This window comes from Corvus cornix, chromosome 1A (assembly GCF_000738735.6).
Source record: "Corvus cornix cornix isolate S_Up_H32 chromosome 1A, ASM73873v5, whole genome shotgun sequence".
Taxonomy (NCBI): Eukaryota; Metazoa; Chordata; class Aves; order Passeriformes; family Corvidae; genus Corvus; species Corvus cornix.
In genome coordinates this window covers 34,405,552-34,420,238 of record NC_047057.1, presented here as the reverse complement: position 1 = coordinate 34,420,238, position 14,687 = coordinate 34,405,552, and the positions used below count along the sequence as shown (strand labels likewise).

The 14,687-nt window shown below is 36.4% G+C and overlaps 1 protein-coding gene and 1 long non-coding RNA gene across 2 annotated transcripts in view; one reads left to right on the top strand and one right to left on the bottom strand.

The window, feature by feature from the left end:
• Positions 1-5: 5 nt before the first annotated feature.
• Positions 6-13,094, top strand: LOC120411851. The gene is made up of 2 exons (XR_005604403.1): positions 6-309; positions 11,211-13,094. It is a non-coding gene; the product is annotated as an uncharacterized LOC120411851 (long non-coding RNA).
• Positions 2,457-14,687, bottom strand: part of RAP1B (RAP1B, member of RAS oncogene family) — a 35,219-nt gene continuing 22,988 nt past the window's right edge. The window contains exons 4-8 of the mRNA XM_039570231.1: positions 14,283-14,339; positions 12,864-13,004; positions 10,760-10,903; positions 8,886-9,001; positions 2,457-7,450 (exon numbers count right to left, since the gene is read on the bottom strand). Of these exons, the coding sequence (XP_039426165.1) occupies positions 8,915-9,001; positions 10,760-10,903; positions 12,864-13,004; positions 14,283-14,339 (429 nt within the window). The 3' untranslated portion in view covers positions 2,457-7,450; positions 8,886-8,914. The remainder of the gene's footprint in view (positions 7,451-8,885; positions 9,002-10,759; positions 10,904-12,863; positions 13,005-14,282; positions 14,340-14,687) is intronic.

Here is a 14,687-nt window from a genome sequence, read left to right as displayed (position 1 = left end):
GCCCGCCCCGGGGAGGCCGCGCTGGGGCCCGGCTCAAGGCTGCTCTCCTCTGCTGGTGCCCGGGACCCCGCGTTGAGGGTCACAGCTTAAAAAAACCCCCGTAGTTTAAAAGTGTCAGGTGCTGTTGGGGTTATCCCGCCTCACAGAGAAAGGCTAATCGGACGCGCAAAGTGTTTCACACGTTCAGCTGGAGCGGCCTCCGTACCGGCCTTTGCAATGAGGAGTTTTGTTCTCCCCGAGTTGCAAACGCGCGTCTGTTTCTTCCGCGTTTCTCCCAGTGTAACTCACTACTGGCACCAACGGTAAAGGGTAAGCAACGTGCAGGATCACTCAATCCCTACAAGGCTGGACAAATTTAACAGAATTATGAAATTACCTCTCCCTTTCCTTCCCCAAATGAATTTAGCCTACTCTTTAACTAGAGAAAAAACATTGTTACTACTTTATAAGTACAAACGACTGCGCAACTGACCGTGGTTCGTTTAGTTGCGCTCTAGGACAAGGAAAACTGTCGAAACCGAATCTTTTCATGTAGACCGGCAAGTTCTGAAAAATACTTGTAAGTATTTGGGTATTTTTAGGGCTACAGCTACAATGGGGTACTTCAAATTAGACGTTCACATTCGTCAGAAGGATACACCTGACAACAGCTGCAGAAGGCAGCAGAAGTGCAAGACATGGTCTGAAGTCCTCCAACTTGCTTAAGATACTGACAAAATGCCACAGTTCCCAAGCATAGGGTCTCACAGAAGCTACCAGGGAGCCTAACGTCAGAAGGCTCCACAAGAAGAAAGCTGAGAAGACTGGGCTTGCAGAAACACAAGCAAGCAGAGGACCTGTAGAGAGTAGATTAGTCACTTAGTAATTTTGGATTTAAACAAAAAAAAAAAAAAGCCCTATCTTGTAGACTATCAAGAAATCACAAGTAAAGGCAACAACCTTCTTGATAACAGAAAACCAGAAGAGTGTTAAAGGAATTATTACATTCTAGTTTAGTACTACATATTTAATAGAATTTACCTCTCAACAGATCCTCCTGAAACAGTGTAGCATTATCGTCTCTAGTGCAGTGGGAAATTCAAACAGAGTAATGCACAAATTAGTATCTGGTTCAATCGTTTGCTAACAGCTCACACCCTCAGGCTAGCCCTGCCTCAGGGCAGAGAGTAAACAAGTGAGAAATACATGGATGACAGAGAAGATGCTTCCCTTGTGTGCTGTCTCAAATTCATTCAAAGCAATGACAGATGAGAACAAAGCAAAGGAAATAAGTCTGAGGAGAAATTAAGAGGGCAGGATGCATGCTTTTAAAAAAACCCAAACCCAACAAACCTGTAAAAGTATACGAAAGATTGAGGCTTTTGAGAGAACTTGTCTTAGTATGTACAGCCTCTCTTAAGTGCCGATTGGGGAAGCACCTTAGAGGCTCCAGTGAGGGGGCAAGGCAGGGGGAACTGGGTAAAAACCTGGAAGTGTGTTTCAGTACTTTTTGACTGGCATCCCATTTCATATTTATCTACTGAGATGGAAATAGGGGAAAAAATGAAAAAATAACTGAAAATCTCATGAAAGCAAGAAGCAGAAGGGAACACAACTTTTTTTCCGAGTCAGTTATATAAAGGACTCCAAATTTACAATTAAAATTTCTAAATCCATCTGAAGTTTCACATATTTGCATCAGATCACTGGTCTTAACTCCAGTTGTTACCAGAATATCAGGGGAGGTAGCAATGCTCCTTACTTAGAGGCAGGACACCCAAAAATGACTCTGCAGCCAGCTAACTAAATGACCCCCAGCCAACTAACACAGAAACCTGGCATGTTTATTGCCAATGCCTAAGGTTCCTCTGTTCCCTACTACCTTTCTGCAAAGGTAACAGGGCCTACAGGATGTACTATGTTAATTTTAATCTAGTATATCCTGAACTTTAAACAAGTAAACTAACTGAAAACTCCAATTACCCTTTACAAAATACATTTTAAGACAGCTCATGACTTAAATAAATTTCCTTAATGCCCTGCAAAGCTGCATACATGCCATTTACATATACAAAATTGTTACTTTTAATTCAGAATTACCAAAACCAAGAGCTCAACAAAGTTCATGTGCAGTGTGTGACAGCAGCTGCATTTAGTACAAAGGAAACTGGAAACTACACTATACCTTGCCTTTTTGTAAGAGAAGCAAAGTTTTTTAGCTCATCTTTTCTTAGCTGAAACACATTCCTGGAAGTGTATAAATTTTTACTTTTTCATTTGAATGCATGGAAACTTTTTAAAAACCAATCTCAAGAATTTAAGTAAAGTGTTCATGTGATTGCTTAGTATTTAAATACATGTTGACTCTCAAAATGTTTGCTCAGGTTCTTACCAGAACAAATTGATTCTCATGCTACTTCTACTGAGGCAGCTCAGCTAAAACCAGTTTTTATTATTAAACAGGAAAAAGAAAGAGACAAATTTGTAACTCATTTTATTTGTGTCTGAAAATCATGACAGTACTGCCAAGGGTCTTTGTTGCTATTGGGTGCATTACAAGCAGTAAACCCACTTGATGAGAGCTGGGATTTCACATGTAGAGATTTTTTGTACTTAGAATGGGAGCGAAGCTACTGAGTCCTCCCTACTAGATTGGGAAGGCTAAAACGCCACAAAGGTAAAGTATACTGACAAAAGAAGGAACTGTAACATCCACTATGATTTCACTCAGTATTCAAGATTGCAGAAATGCCCCATGCCTCCAAGTTTATGCTAAACAAAAGATATTACATGAATTAATTAGAAATGACAATGATTCTCAAATGAAGTTCACCCCAGTCACAACTTCAAAGAAAAAAATCCTGGTGGTAGTAAACTTTCTTAAAACAATGAAGCTGTAGAGCCTGTTGTTTGGCAGAACTAGGATCTCTTGAGACTGAAGTGAGTACGATGGAATTACAAAGACATTCTTTTATCCATTCACAAATCTCTTCCTAAAGAACAGCTCTTTGAAAACAGGAAGCCACTCTCTGCTTGATGATTCAAACTTCTGAAAATAAATGGCTTTGGAGGTTATTTAAAACAAACAAACAAACAAACCAACCCCCCAAAACACAGAAAACACAGCAAAATCCACATTTATATGTTGTTTGAAGCCCAGATATTGAAACACTGTGAACAAAATCAAGACTATGAAATGACTTTGCTTATAATAAGTTCGAGACTCAGAATGTAAAGTTTTCCACAAATGTAAGTATCATTCCAAGTTTACTTTATAAAATGGAAAAGGTAGATGAGGTTTTAGAAGTCTTCAAGTTGTTCATAAGCCTTTGAAAGAAAAGCATAATGTGCTTGAGATCCAGAAAAAAATTTAATAACTAATTTAATAACTCTGGTACTCTAATACTACCTTAGAGAACAACTTACAACTGCATTTCGCTATAATTAATCAACTTTTTATTTGTCTTTATTCTCGTCCCCACACACAGGCAAAATAAAAGCAGTAAATTGAAATATAGCCTAATGCTGTTGGGACAGCAGTTGAAAATTGAACAAAAAGCTTTCTGTCTACACTTGGCTGCATCATCAGATTACAGTTTAAAAAGTGCTACATAGCTGTACATAGACTATTTTTGACCATTCACATCTAGTGTAACTTTCTACTGTTGATATGTCTTAAACTGAAGTCTATTTAGAACTAGTACAGTATTGTGGCCAAATTTCTCTCCAACTAAGCTATTTTCAAAACTGGCAAAGATTAGAAAACTCAGGGAAAAAAAACTCATGAAGTTTGATTCATCCAGTTTGTTTACAGCATTTTAAAAGAAGAAAAATTCTCATCTTTACTGTTCACCTGTAAGAAAACTGCAATTCTACTTACAACAGTTTAATCCCAATTTCAAACTCCTGCCACCTTTAATTTCTAGCATCACAGAATCAGTACATCTTATGAAAGAAATGTAATATCTAACTCCATGATACTTTTCCAGAATTTAAGTCTCTTATGCAGGAGAGCAGCAGTAGTTTGAGCATACACTTAGTTCATTTGGACATCTGAAAACATCTTGCAATGTCTCAAAATAGTCTTCCAAGTTAGGCAAGTAACATTCATTTCACAGAATAATTTGAGAAGGAAAAAGAGCACTAGGATAAGGTAAGGTATAAGAGAAATTTATACTGCAAGGAAAGAGTCCTAATATGAAGAGTGCAATTCCATTAAATAATACTTGTGTATTTCAGGATATAAATACTACTTTTTCCATAGAAGGCTCAGACTTTAAATACTGACATATACCAGTTTCAGATTAGAGAGGAAATAAAGCAGTGTGCACTGCAAGCATAAGCTAACTTTACAAGCAGTAATACATGTGCATTAACACCAAATTTGCAAAAATGCCTGTATTAATTCTCAAAATGTGAGTTATGCATGTTTTCATCCAAAGCTTTAGGAGAAGTGTTCTGTTTCTGTACAAGTAGTTCAAGCATGAACTTCTTAAACATTGGTACATAACGAAATTGTCTTGAAGATACGTAAAAGTTTGTTCAAAAATCTCAGCAGACAGGATTCTTTTCTAGAATTGGTAACTGCTTACATAATTCCAATTCCCATGGGGAACTGGATGTTCAGTTCCTCAGTGGTAACAGCTTTTTACACCACAATTATTTAGACACGAAAAGAATTCTTATGTGTTTTTCTTTGCACTTCATCATTTAATTAGCAACATTTTGTCAAGCATCTTCCCTTTACAACTGGGACACTGCTCCCTTGAAGCTTGCCTAAATTTTCAAGAATACCGGAGTTTGGGTGTTACGTGGGTTACAATGTGCTGGCTTTACAATTCTGACATTAGTTCTAAAGATGGGGGAGGGGGAAACATACTTCCCTTCTTTAGAATAATCTTCATATGCTAAAGCCTAGAGATTCTGAAAATTTTACTTCCTCAGGGTTTGATCCAACTGAGTACCTCTAATGCTGAGGAACAGAACAGCCAAGAATGCTTCAGTACAGAGCTTTTCAGGACAAAGCCTGACCTTCTCTGTCAATAGTACTCTTTGACTGGACACCAAGACCCCAGACCAAAGCCCCTTCTCTGATGTTGTCAAAGAATTTTCTCTCACTCCCACCCAATGCCATCTGTACAGCTGCCTGGAAAAGAAACATATTAAAAAAACCAGTAAAAGGACAACCAGGACATAAATGTGTTACAAGACCTGAATAATGAGAGGTTGGAAATGAAGGGAAGAAAAATTCAGATTAGCTCACCAAAGAAGGCAGGTACCTAGTGAGATAAGAACTAGGACACCTAGTGCTCCAGTCTCCTCTACTCTGGGGACCAAGCAGGATGGGGATCATCATATCTTATGGTTTCTAATGATAAATGAAAAGGAATTTCAGTCTTAAATCTAGCTCTGCACAGTAGAAGTATATTACCTCCATTAAACAATGGTGTTGGACTGATGAAACTACCAGCAGGAAGGATCTTACTTCACTGTGGGCAACATAAACTATTTCAAAGCTTACCAGTATTAGCTAACCTAGCCTGATTGAACTTGCGAGAATGAATTAGAGAACAAGCTCTCTGATAACTCTGTGCCAGAGAAACAGGAGGTACCAAGTATTTGGGTGTGACATTAATTTTCAGCAGCACAGCCACGATCAGGAAATCATCTACAGTCCATGCATTCCACTTCTCAGTCCAACACTATTAACAGGTATTTCAAGTCTGAAAAACTCTACACTCAATACTGCAAGAATGCTTTTCTGCAGATTTCCTTAAAACCAACCAAATAAGGCTTGGTCATGCAGAAATCATGCAGAAGAATCATGCAGAAAAATCATATTGTCTCCCAAGATAATTTTTTTTTGCTAGACTAAGTAAATTTTAACAATTAATTCTCCCTGGAAAGAAAGAAAATAGCAGGCAACATATTTTCAGGTTTCCAAAACAGCCACTGATAGTCTAACCTTTGAAGACAGGTATTTTTCTGTTAGACTTTTCGTTTTGTTAGATCTTGGAATATTCCAAGTCCAGAAATAAGTGGAATTTCATTCAGTCAGAAATTCATTCACACTAACACATGGTATTCTATTAGAAAAAATATCTGTGGCGTGTATTTGTCAGAAAAAGTCATAAGTGTTCCTCTTCATCCTAAGATGTATGAATCTGCACTGTGCAAGAGATTTAAAAATCAGTATTTACTAGCACTACTAAAACACAAAACATTCAAGTAGTATAACTGTAATGCAAGCCCTTGCATGGCAATCCAAATTTATTGAACTACTGATGCTAAGTCATACAAAATTGCACCACTTTAATTAAGGCTTTTAGTTTACATTTGGCCACCTCAAAGCAGTTGTAACATTAGGTTGGTCAATTTAAATACTGTGGCTCCCTGTTGGATATACACACAATCTTTACACCCAAACGTTAATGCATACAAAGCAACAAGGCATTGTTAAATAAATCAGCGAAAGTTAATTACTGCAACTTAGGCCCTGTGACCAATTACACATGATTAAAATTACTTCCCACATTCACATCCACAGTACTCTTCCACCATTTAACATCTCAACCAAAACGTTACACATGTAAAACAATCACTAACAGGCAAAAGTACTAAACCTGTATATTTGGTATTGCAAATACACTTATGCATGAGCAAGCAAGGGAATTCACAGTGAGAATCTACAGCTGCAGAAGCCCGAAAATGATTTACAAAAAATTGTTAAATCATTAAAAAATTGTTTTAAAATATACACTTCTTGTTGTAGACCCCCACTGTACACACAACTATAAACATTGTTCCCTATGTAAACAAGGAAAAGGAAACATACAATAAAAGGTTGAAAAGTCTGGACATTTCCTTCCCAACAGATATTAAAGGCCATGTCTTTAGTCAGACGTTATACTGAAAGGACTCTTAAAGACTAGTTCACTGTCTCCACAGGTTTTTCCTAAAATTAAAAAACTATATAGCCGTTGTGTTAATCAAAGCGCTTTTGTACAATACGATGATGATGATCCTGTATTTCTTTAAAAAAGTTACAATAAGCTACAAATACCGATGAAGCAAAGTTATCTGGAGTAGTCTATATAGGAGCTCTTTGGACTTTCTTTTATTATGCTAAAATAGTGGTGCTTTTAGGATTTACATTATTGTACTCTCCAATAGAAAGTGGGGATTGTTGAAGTATACAGTACACAGTTTTCATACATGTACAACATTGGTGGATGAACAATGTCTCTTATCAGTAATACTGGATGTAGGCTCTGGTTTTACCAGTTGCATACATAGAATATTTAGAAGTAAAAATCTCTCATGACACTGGAAAGTGATAGAATGTGCAAACTGATGTAGCTTTCATCCATTTCTTAAAGGGTACCACCACAGGAAAGTCCATTTAAGATGTTGGTAGGTTTAATAAAGTTGGAATGCTGGCACTGTTGAATTGGGCAACAGTTCTTCAGACCTGTAGCAACAAAACAAGGGGTTAGTATTAGTAACAACTATTTATCCTTGCTCTTTACTTAAAACAGCTACAGCAGGAACTAGCAAAGTTCTTGACAAACAGAAAACAACCTTAACACTTCTCTAATAATACACTTTCTACTGTGTACATACAAATAACAGACTATCTCAATTATTATCCTAACTGGATTAGGATACATAGAGGAATCCAGGCTGCACTGTGGAAGTAGTATTTGATTGGTGGGACTAGTTTTGCTTACAGCATGACAGTTGCCATGGCTTTAACAACACACACAGTTGAAGGATCAAAGCTCCTGAATCAAAAGCCCTGTTAAGGAAACGGAACAACCATTTCTGCCACCCTCAGCTAATGCTTTTGGAACCATCTTAGTTTTACTTTTAACTGATCTAAGTAGTTCAATTTGAGGAAGTTTGAATATACCAAAAAAAGAGTTACATATGGCGCTACCTGATTATTAATAAAAGCTTATGATTTCTGACAGTGAGATGTCCTACTAGGACCCTTCAGTATATCAGATAGGTCTACTGATGACAAAATAATGGATCATAGTACTGAAGTAACTGCACCACTGTATGTTCAATAAAACTGAAGGGAGGTAACAGGCAACTTTGATGAAGTCAGGTCAATCACGACAGACCTCTGCCCATACTAAGGCTTGGAGATGGAAAGAGGGAAACAACCTACTCAGAAAAAAAAAAAAAAAAAGCAGAAAAAAATCCATGCCTCCTGACTAACTTCTGGAAAGGCTTGCTTTAAGAGCAGGCTGGAGCTTGCTTGATCTTTCAGCAGCATTCTTTGAGCACAGATTAAGTCATGTAGAAATTTAGCCAACTGCAAACAAGTAAGAAATTGATCCAGTGACCAATAGCTCCAGGTCAAATATTTGGAGTGTTACAATGATCACTTTGCCTTTCTCATCCAAATATACTAATCACAATTCAATTCAAAATATCCACACAGTCTCAAGGACAGAAGCTAAATTCCTATGACATCACAAAAGCATATGCAGGAGTTCAAAGCAGAAAGAGACACCAGCATGCAAACTACAATATTGTACTGTGTGCATTCCAGATAACTGAGCTCTTGCAGTCTATTCTATCAGGCTTTAAAAGACAAAAACGTGTTTCCAAAAGCTTTGAAGTATAGGAGGAAACACTGTTAATTTGAGCTCTATCAACACCTTAAAGCTTGAAAAAAACCCCCAGACTAGTGTTAACAGTGTATCTTGCACATGTTTATAGTTCTGACTTTGAAACAGCAAAATAAAGACCAAAAACATTTATATGATAATGAAAATCAATAATTTTCAATGCTGTTCTGCATCAACAGCTACCACAGCTGTTTAGGGTTTTTTTAGTTGTTGTTTTGTTTGTTTTTCAAAGCCATAATGCACAGAAAAATTTAAAACATTTACCTGGCTCAGAGCTACAGTACAGCTATGCATTAAAGTAGCTGACATGATGACTTTTTGCGTGCTTTTCCAGGCACTGGAGTTTTTCTGTTAATTTGTCGCACAAGGTCATAAAAGATCTGAAAATATAAAAATCAGTTGATTATGGATTTTAGGAGGCATCTCTTATAACCTTAAGCCTTGAATCTTCACACATAATGCACTCACATACTCAAGAACCCCTGAAAATACTTAGTTACCACAAAGCTATTAAGTTCAATTGTATACTTAGTTAATAACTGGTGGTTTTTTTTTCTTGCTTAAGATAATTGTCTGCCAAGAGTTCTACACTTTCAGTGAAGCAAACTGGAAAGGCATCTATAACCCGCAGCTATTTAATCTCTGGGTCAAACTCATCTGAACTCACATGAAAAATGCCACAGTGATCAACTACTCTATGGTATTACTTTGCAGTTACTTAGCACTGAGGTCAAGAAACAGGTCACAGCTTTCTTCTAATTCAAATCACTCTTAGGATATTCTTTTCAAGAAAGTTCTAGTAAGTTTTTACTACACATTTTTCATGGTAACTCACTACATACTCAGTAATAGTCTCTTGTATTTGAGTGAGATCATGCTTTTCAAGATACTTTCAAAATACTGAAGTATAAAGAATTAATTCTGCCTCTCTAAACCTACAGCATGATAGAAGCATAAAATTTCCCAGAAAAGTAACTCATTTATGAGGCTCTCACACTAAGTCTCATAGAATTCTAAAGAGAACATGATTTTTTTGAAAGGCTAATTTAAAACAAATCAACATACTACAGTTCAACAGCATCTGTTTCATTCATAATTGACATTGCTCCAATTACTTCTGCATCTCCTAAACTAAGGAAGCCCTCATACCAGAGCCATCCTGGCACCTTCCTAAGCACTGGCTGCAAAGCAGCAAATGTTCCAACAAGGGCTTATAGTATTTGCTGGAAGTTCTAGTTTATTGAACGTATGACTTTTATACAGTTATGGTGATTAATTTGAATTTTAAAAAAAGTCAATGGCTTCCAGAAATTCCCAACTAATTAAACACATATTACTTATTTTAAAAATCAGCTGTGCTAAAACCCCCATACTGTTTTCATTATTTGCAAGTCTTGCACAGAGGCCCTTTCAACTTGACTGATGTTGCCAACAATGTTTTCCAGATGACCTAATGAACTGTAGGATTTATCATAAAATTCAAGCTGTTCCAGAAATGTAAATACTAACACAGGTTCTTTTTCTAAAATTTTTGTATCCCTTTCTTTATGCTGGCACCCCCCACTGGAAAAAAAGGCATGCATTATGGCAAGTCCCCAAAATGCATGCATTTGATCAATTGTCTAGCTCCTGTTAAATAAACAAGTAGATATATAGTAGAGAGGCTTTTGCATCCCTTTTACTTCACAGTAATTTTAGCAGCTAATTCTAACAAAACTTATAGTTTTTCAACTTATCATCTCAAATAGTGTTAACACCAAATAAACAGTTTTAATGACTTAACTTTCTTAAAGGTCTTTAAAAAAGTAAGTCTAGCAGTACAATCTCAATTGATAGAGATTGTATCAACTAGGGAATGGACCATAAGAGAAATATTTATCCCAAATTCATACGAAGATAATTTGAAAATTACATTAATTACAATAAAATCAGTATAACTTGGAAAAAAATCCCACATCAAAGATAAATACATCCCTTAACATAACCATCTCACAACAGCAGGAACAGTTTTGCCCATTATAGTGAATATTATTCATGATTAGTTTTTTCCTTGACAAACAGTAAATGTTTGGTTATCAGAACAGTGTCTCTTTCTTCTCCCCCTGACACCTCTCCCCACCAAAGGTAAAATGCCTTACCTCATTAACATTTATCTTTGATTTTGCAGAAGACTCTAAGAACGCACAGTTATTCCATTGCCTTGCTAGGTTCTGACCTTGTTCCTTTCCCACAACTCTTTCATCTTCCAAGTCACACTTATTGCCAACCAGAATCATAGGCACCTAAAAAACCATTCAATGACAGCAAAGAAACAATTAACATTTTAGAATGGCACAATGTAAATGCACACCTAAAAGCCATCTGAATCCTTAGAGGATCCTGATTTTCAGAATAATCAAGCTCTAGTATAACTGTAATTTAAGTTTACAGCTCTGTGATATTTCAATCTTCAAATGAAAGTGACTGCATTTTGGCCAGCTTTTGGCAGGGCAATAGGGGGAATGGTCTGAGGATTCAGTATACCGCCAATTGAGCAAATTTCATGTTTTTTTAGATGACTTAATGAGATTTCATTTTTATATGTTTAAGGCATCAAGAAGTCTACTGAAGAGTCTACCAAATGATTCTTACAAATTCCGAAATCCTGGAAACAGTGTCCTGTACTGGGTAGCATGATGAAGGACGCTAAAGCTCCTCTCACCATTCCTCTACTCTCAGCATATCAGTACACCTTTCAAGAGCACTCAGTGCACACACTTCTTATTAGCAAGCTACAGCACACAGAGAAAAGAAACATGCTACCTTACCAGCATTCCCAACTACAGAAAACGCTGAATTGACCTTTGCAGCAAGAAAATGCCATCATCTATTCTTTTTTCTCCTTCTTTTCTTTTACTAATGTGACATAGCTAAACTCTTCATGTATTCAAGTGTTGAAAAAAGGTTTACAATATTTAGACCATTTAATTTTCCCCCACCAAGAAAGCAAGTCATGCCTAAGCTTTGGCGTAAGAGAAACTTTTTCTGTGAATTCTGATGGAAACTAAAGTTGCAACTGGAAGCTTATCTTTTTCCTGATACTATGAAATGCCTTCCAAGTCTGAGGGGTGTCTTCTAAAAAAATAACGTTATAAGGAAATATTACCAAAATGATACTAATCAGCATAAATAGACCACATAAAGTAAGATTTTAAATATCACATTTACCTTGATTTTATTGTACAAAACTAATTTCACAGTAAACAAGGCTATAACTTGGTAGGTTGTGGATGGGAAAGGTCCATGTAACTTAAATACTAACCTTTTGAGATACCTTTGTGATAATGGGTAATAAATTGTTCCAAGAAGAAATCTGCTGAACATAGGCAAGACTTGCAAATGCTTATGGTCAAGGTGATTTGTTTTAAAAAAGTCTTAATGCACTTCCCTGGAACTGAAATGGTTTATATATTCTGTGTCTGCTGACAGCAGAAGCACATATATATACATGCAGTAAGGAAGGTATCAAAGTTTGCATAAACAGTTTAAATGAGATGATCATGCTTAAAAACTGTTCATAACTTATTTTTTTCTTCAAGAAGGGAGTTTTTCCTGCCTGAAGGCTACAAGGTGTTGCTGTTAAAAACTCACTGCTATTTTCACAGTTGAAATACCTCTTTCCTTTATTAGGGGACCAAGCATTCACTTCCTCCAACTGTTGTAAGGTTTTTTTCATCATTTATAAAATACAATGTTTTAGCCTCACTTTATAGCTTTAATAATGCTAAGAGATGCATAATAATAGAAATTGTGTGGAAATAGGATGACCGAACTTAACTGCAAGCAGACAAGACAAAATATAAAAGCTACATAACACAAAGTTTAAAGGTTACAACTTAAAATTTTATGCTTTTAAAATACCATAAACAGTAGGGATATTGAGGAGAAAATTAAACTCTAAGTGATTTTAAAACTTCACTGATAGTGATTAAGGCAACAATAGTTGCTTTAGAAACGTTTGCTGCAGTCTAATGAATAAAGTTATTTCCAGTGTCAATTAAAGTATTTTAAAGAAAGAGAATTCTCTATATAACACATGACACGTTACAATTTCTCCAGTTTACCTTAAGAGTTGCATTTCTGTACTATGCATCTTCTGGTTCATACGTTTCAACTTAAAACTTGGAGGCCACCTGACCACAGTGTATACACCACAACATGCTAATGAAAACTCTAAGTATTAAGAATTTTTAGAGATCTTACATCATCAGTGTCTTTGACTCGAAGAATCTGTTCTCTTAGATCCTGTAAATCATTAAATGTGGACTGAGCTGTGATGGAATATACTAATGCAAAACCTTGTCCATTTTTCATGTATAGATCTCTCATCGCTGTAAACTGTTCCTGTAATTAAAAAATGAAACAGATGTTGCATTCAATTTGCATTTTCCTTGCACAAACTGCTATAAACTTCAGGTCACAAATGGATCACAAGTACAATGCATTTGTATTGCCTCCCTTTCCTGTTAAACTGACTAGTGTTTTGTTATTTGACTATAAGCACTACAGCAAACAGACCTGCTAATAAAGAAACCTCAGGTTTGGAACACTATCTGGTGTGGCTGAGCAACATCTAGATATTGCCAACAGCCACAAATCCTGGGGAAAAAAGGTCAGAGAAACTAGAGTAATTTCACTGGAGAGAAGTACAGCAGAAGGTACACTGTAATCTGTAGATCACAGAAGTTAAAACTCCTCCTGAATATCTCCTAACATAGCAGCATTTTCTCCGTATCTTGATAGTTCCTTTAAATGGATCATAAAGTAAATGCATCCCTTTTCAGATTCAATTTTGTAGTCTAGGCAATTTCCTATGTTAAATTCTACATTAATTTTCAAGGAGATGGACTAGAGGATGAAGACACTCAATAGACTTGTCACATTTCCTTGACTTCAGTGACAACTATGATATTGCATATAAAGACTTGCTGGTGCACTCTTACCAATATGACTGTAGAACAGCATTTGCCTCTTTCAGCTTGGTGACTTGGCTATCTGGTGCCTGATCAATCACTCCCTGTCCCTTGCTGTATGTCAGATGAAAAGTGCAATTTATTTCTAGAAAACAGCTGCTCCATCTTACTGTATATTTACAGAGTATTAATCTAATAGGGAATTGAAATAAGTTATTATTGGACCATATTACTACCACAGTTCAGAGAACACATGTTGAACTCCCAAGAGTCTTGAGCTTAAACTCACTGGAATCAATAAAGGAAATTACTGATTTCAATAATTTTGGAACTAGTCAGAGAAAAACCTGACCAATATGCAAAGGGTCAGCATAACCTTTGTGCTTTGAGCTCCTATAAGCTGACTGAAGCAATACTATTTTTATCCCAATGTCACAGTACATCTCACACACAAAAGAAAAAGGACATCAGAAGAAAGCACATTCTCTACAGCAACAGAAATCAAATCTCAGTAGCCAGTGGGCCTTAATTTTTTTCTGGGCAACAAACTTAAAACAAGAGCACAATCTCTTTTCAAATGTTCTATTTCTTTCCCCTGTTACAGAATATGAGCTCATGGGAAAACCTGCAATTAATTTTCTGCTGCAATACTCAAGTTTTTTTAAAATACATTGTACATCAGTATTTAGGAAAGTTGTTTTTTACGTACCGTTCCTGCAGTATCTAAGATTTCAAGCATACACTGTTGTGCATCTACTTCGACTTGCTGTCAAGAGAGAAAGATGTGGTTGTAACTTTTCCCCTTGCAACTCTCTCCTCCAAAGACATCACAAATTGTGTAATTTTTATAAGCAAATTCATAATGCATAAAGCAACATAATGGCTTAAGAAGTTTGTATGGATATACACTTTGAAAACAGCAGGAAGAAGCCTTTCAAAGAGCCCCAGTGACATTTTCAAATGCAGTGTCAGCAGCCAAGTACCACTTTGCAAAATGATTAGGGATTTTTGATTATTTAAAAGGAGGCTGCTAAATTTGTAATGATGGTTATCAGCAACTAGCACAACTAATTTTCCCTTGTTTCGGGGATCATCAGAGATTGAAAGAAAAGTA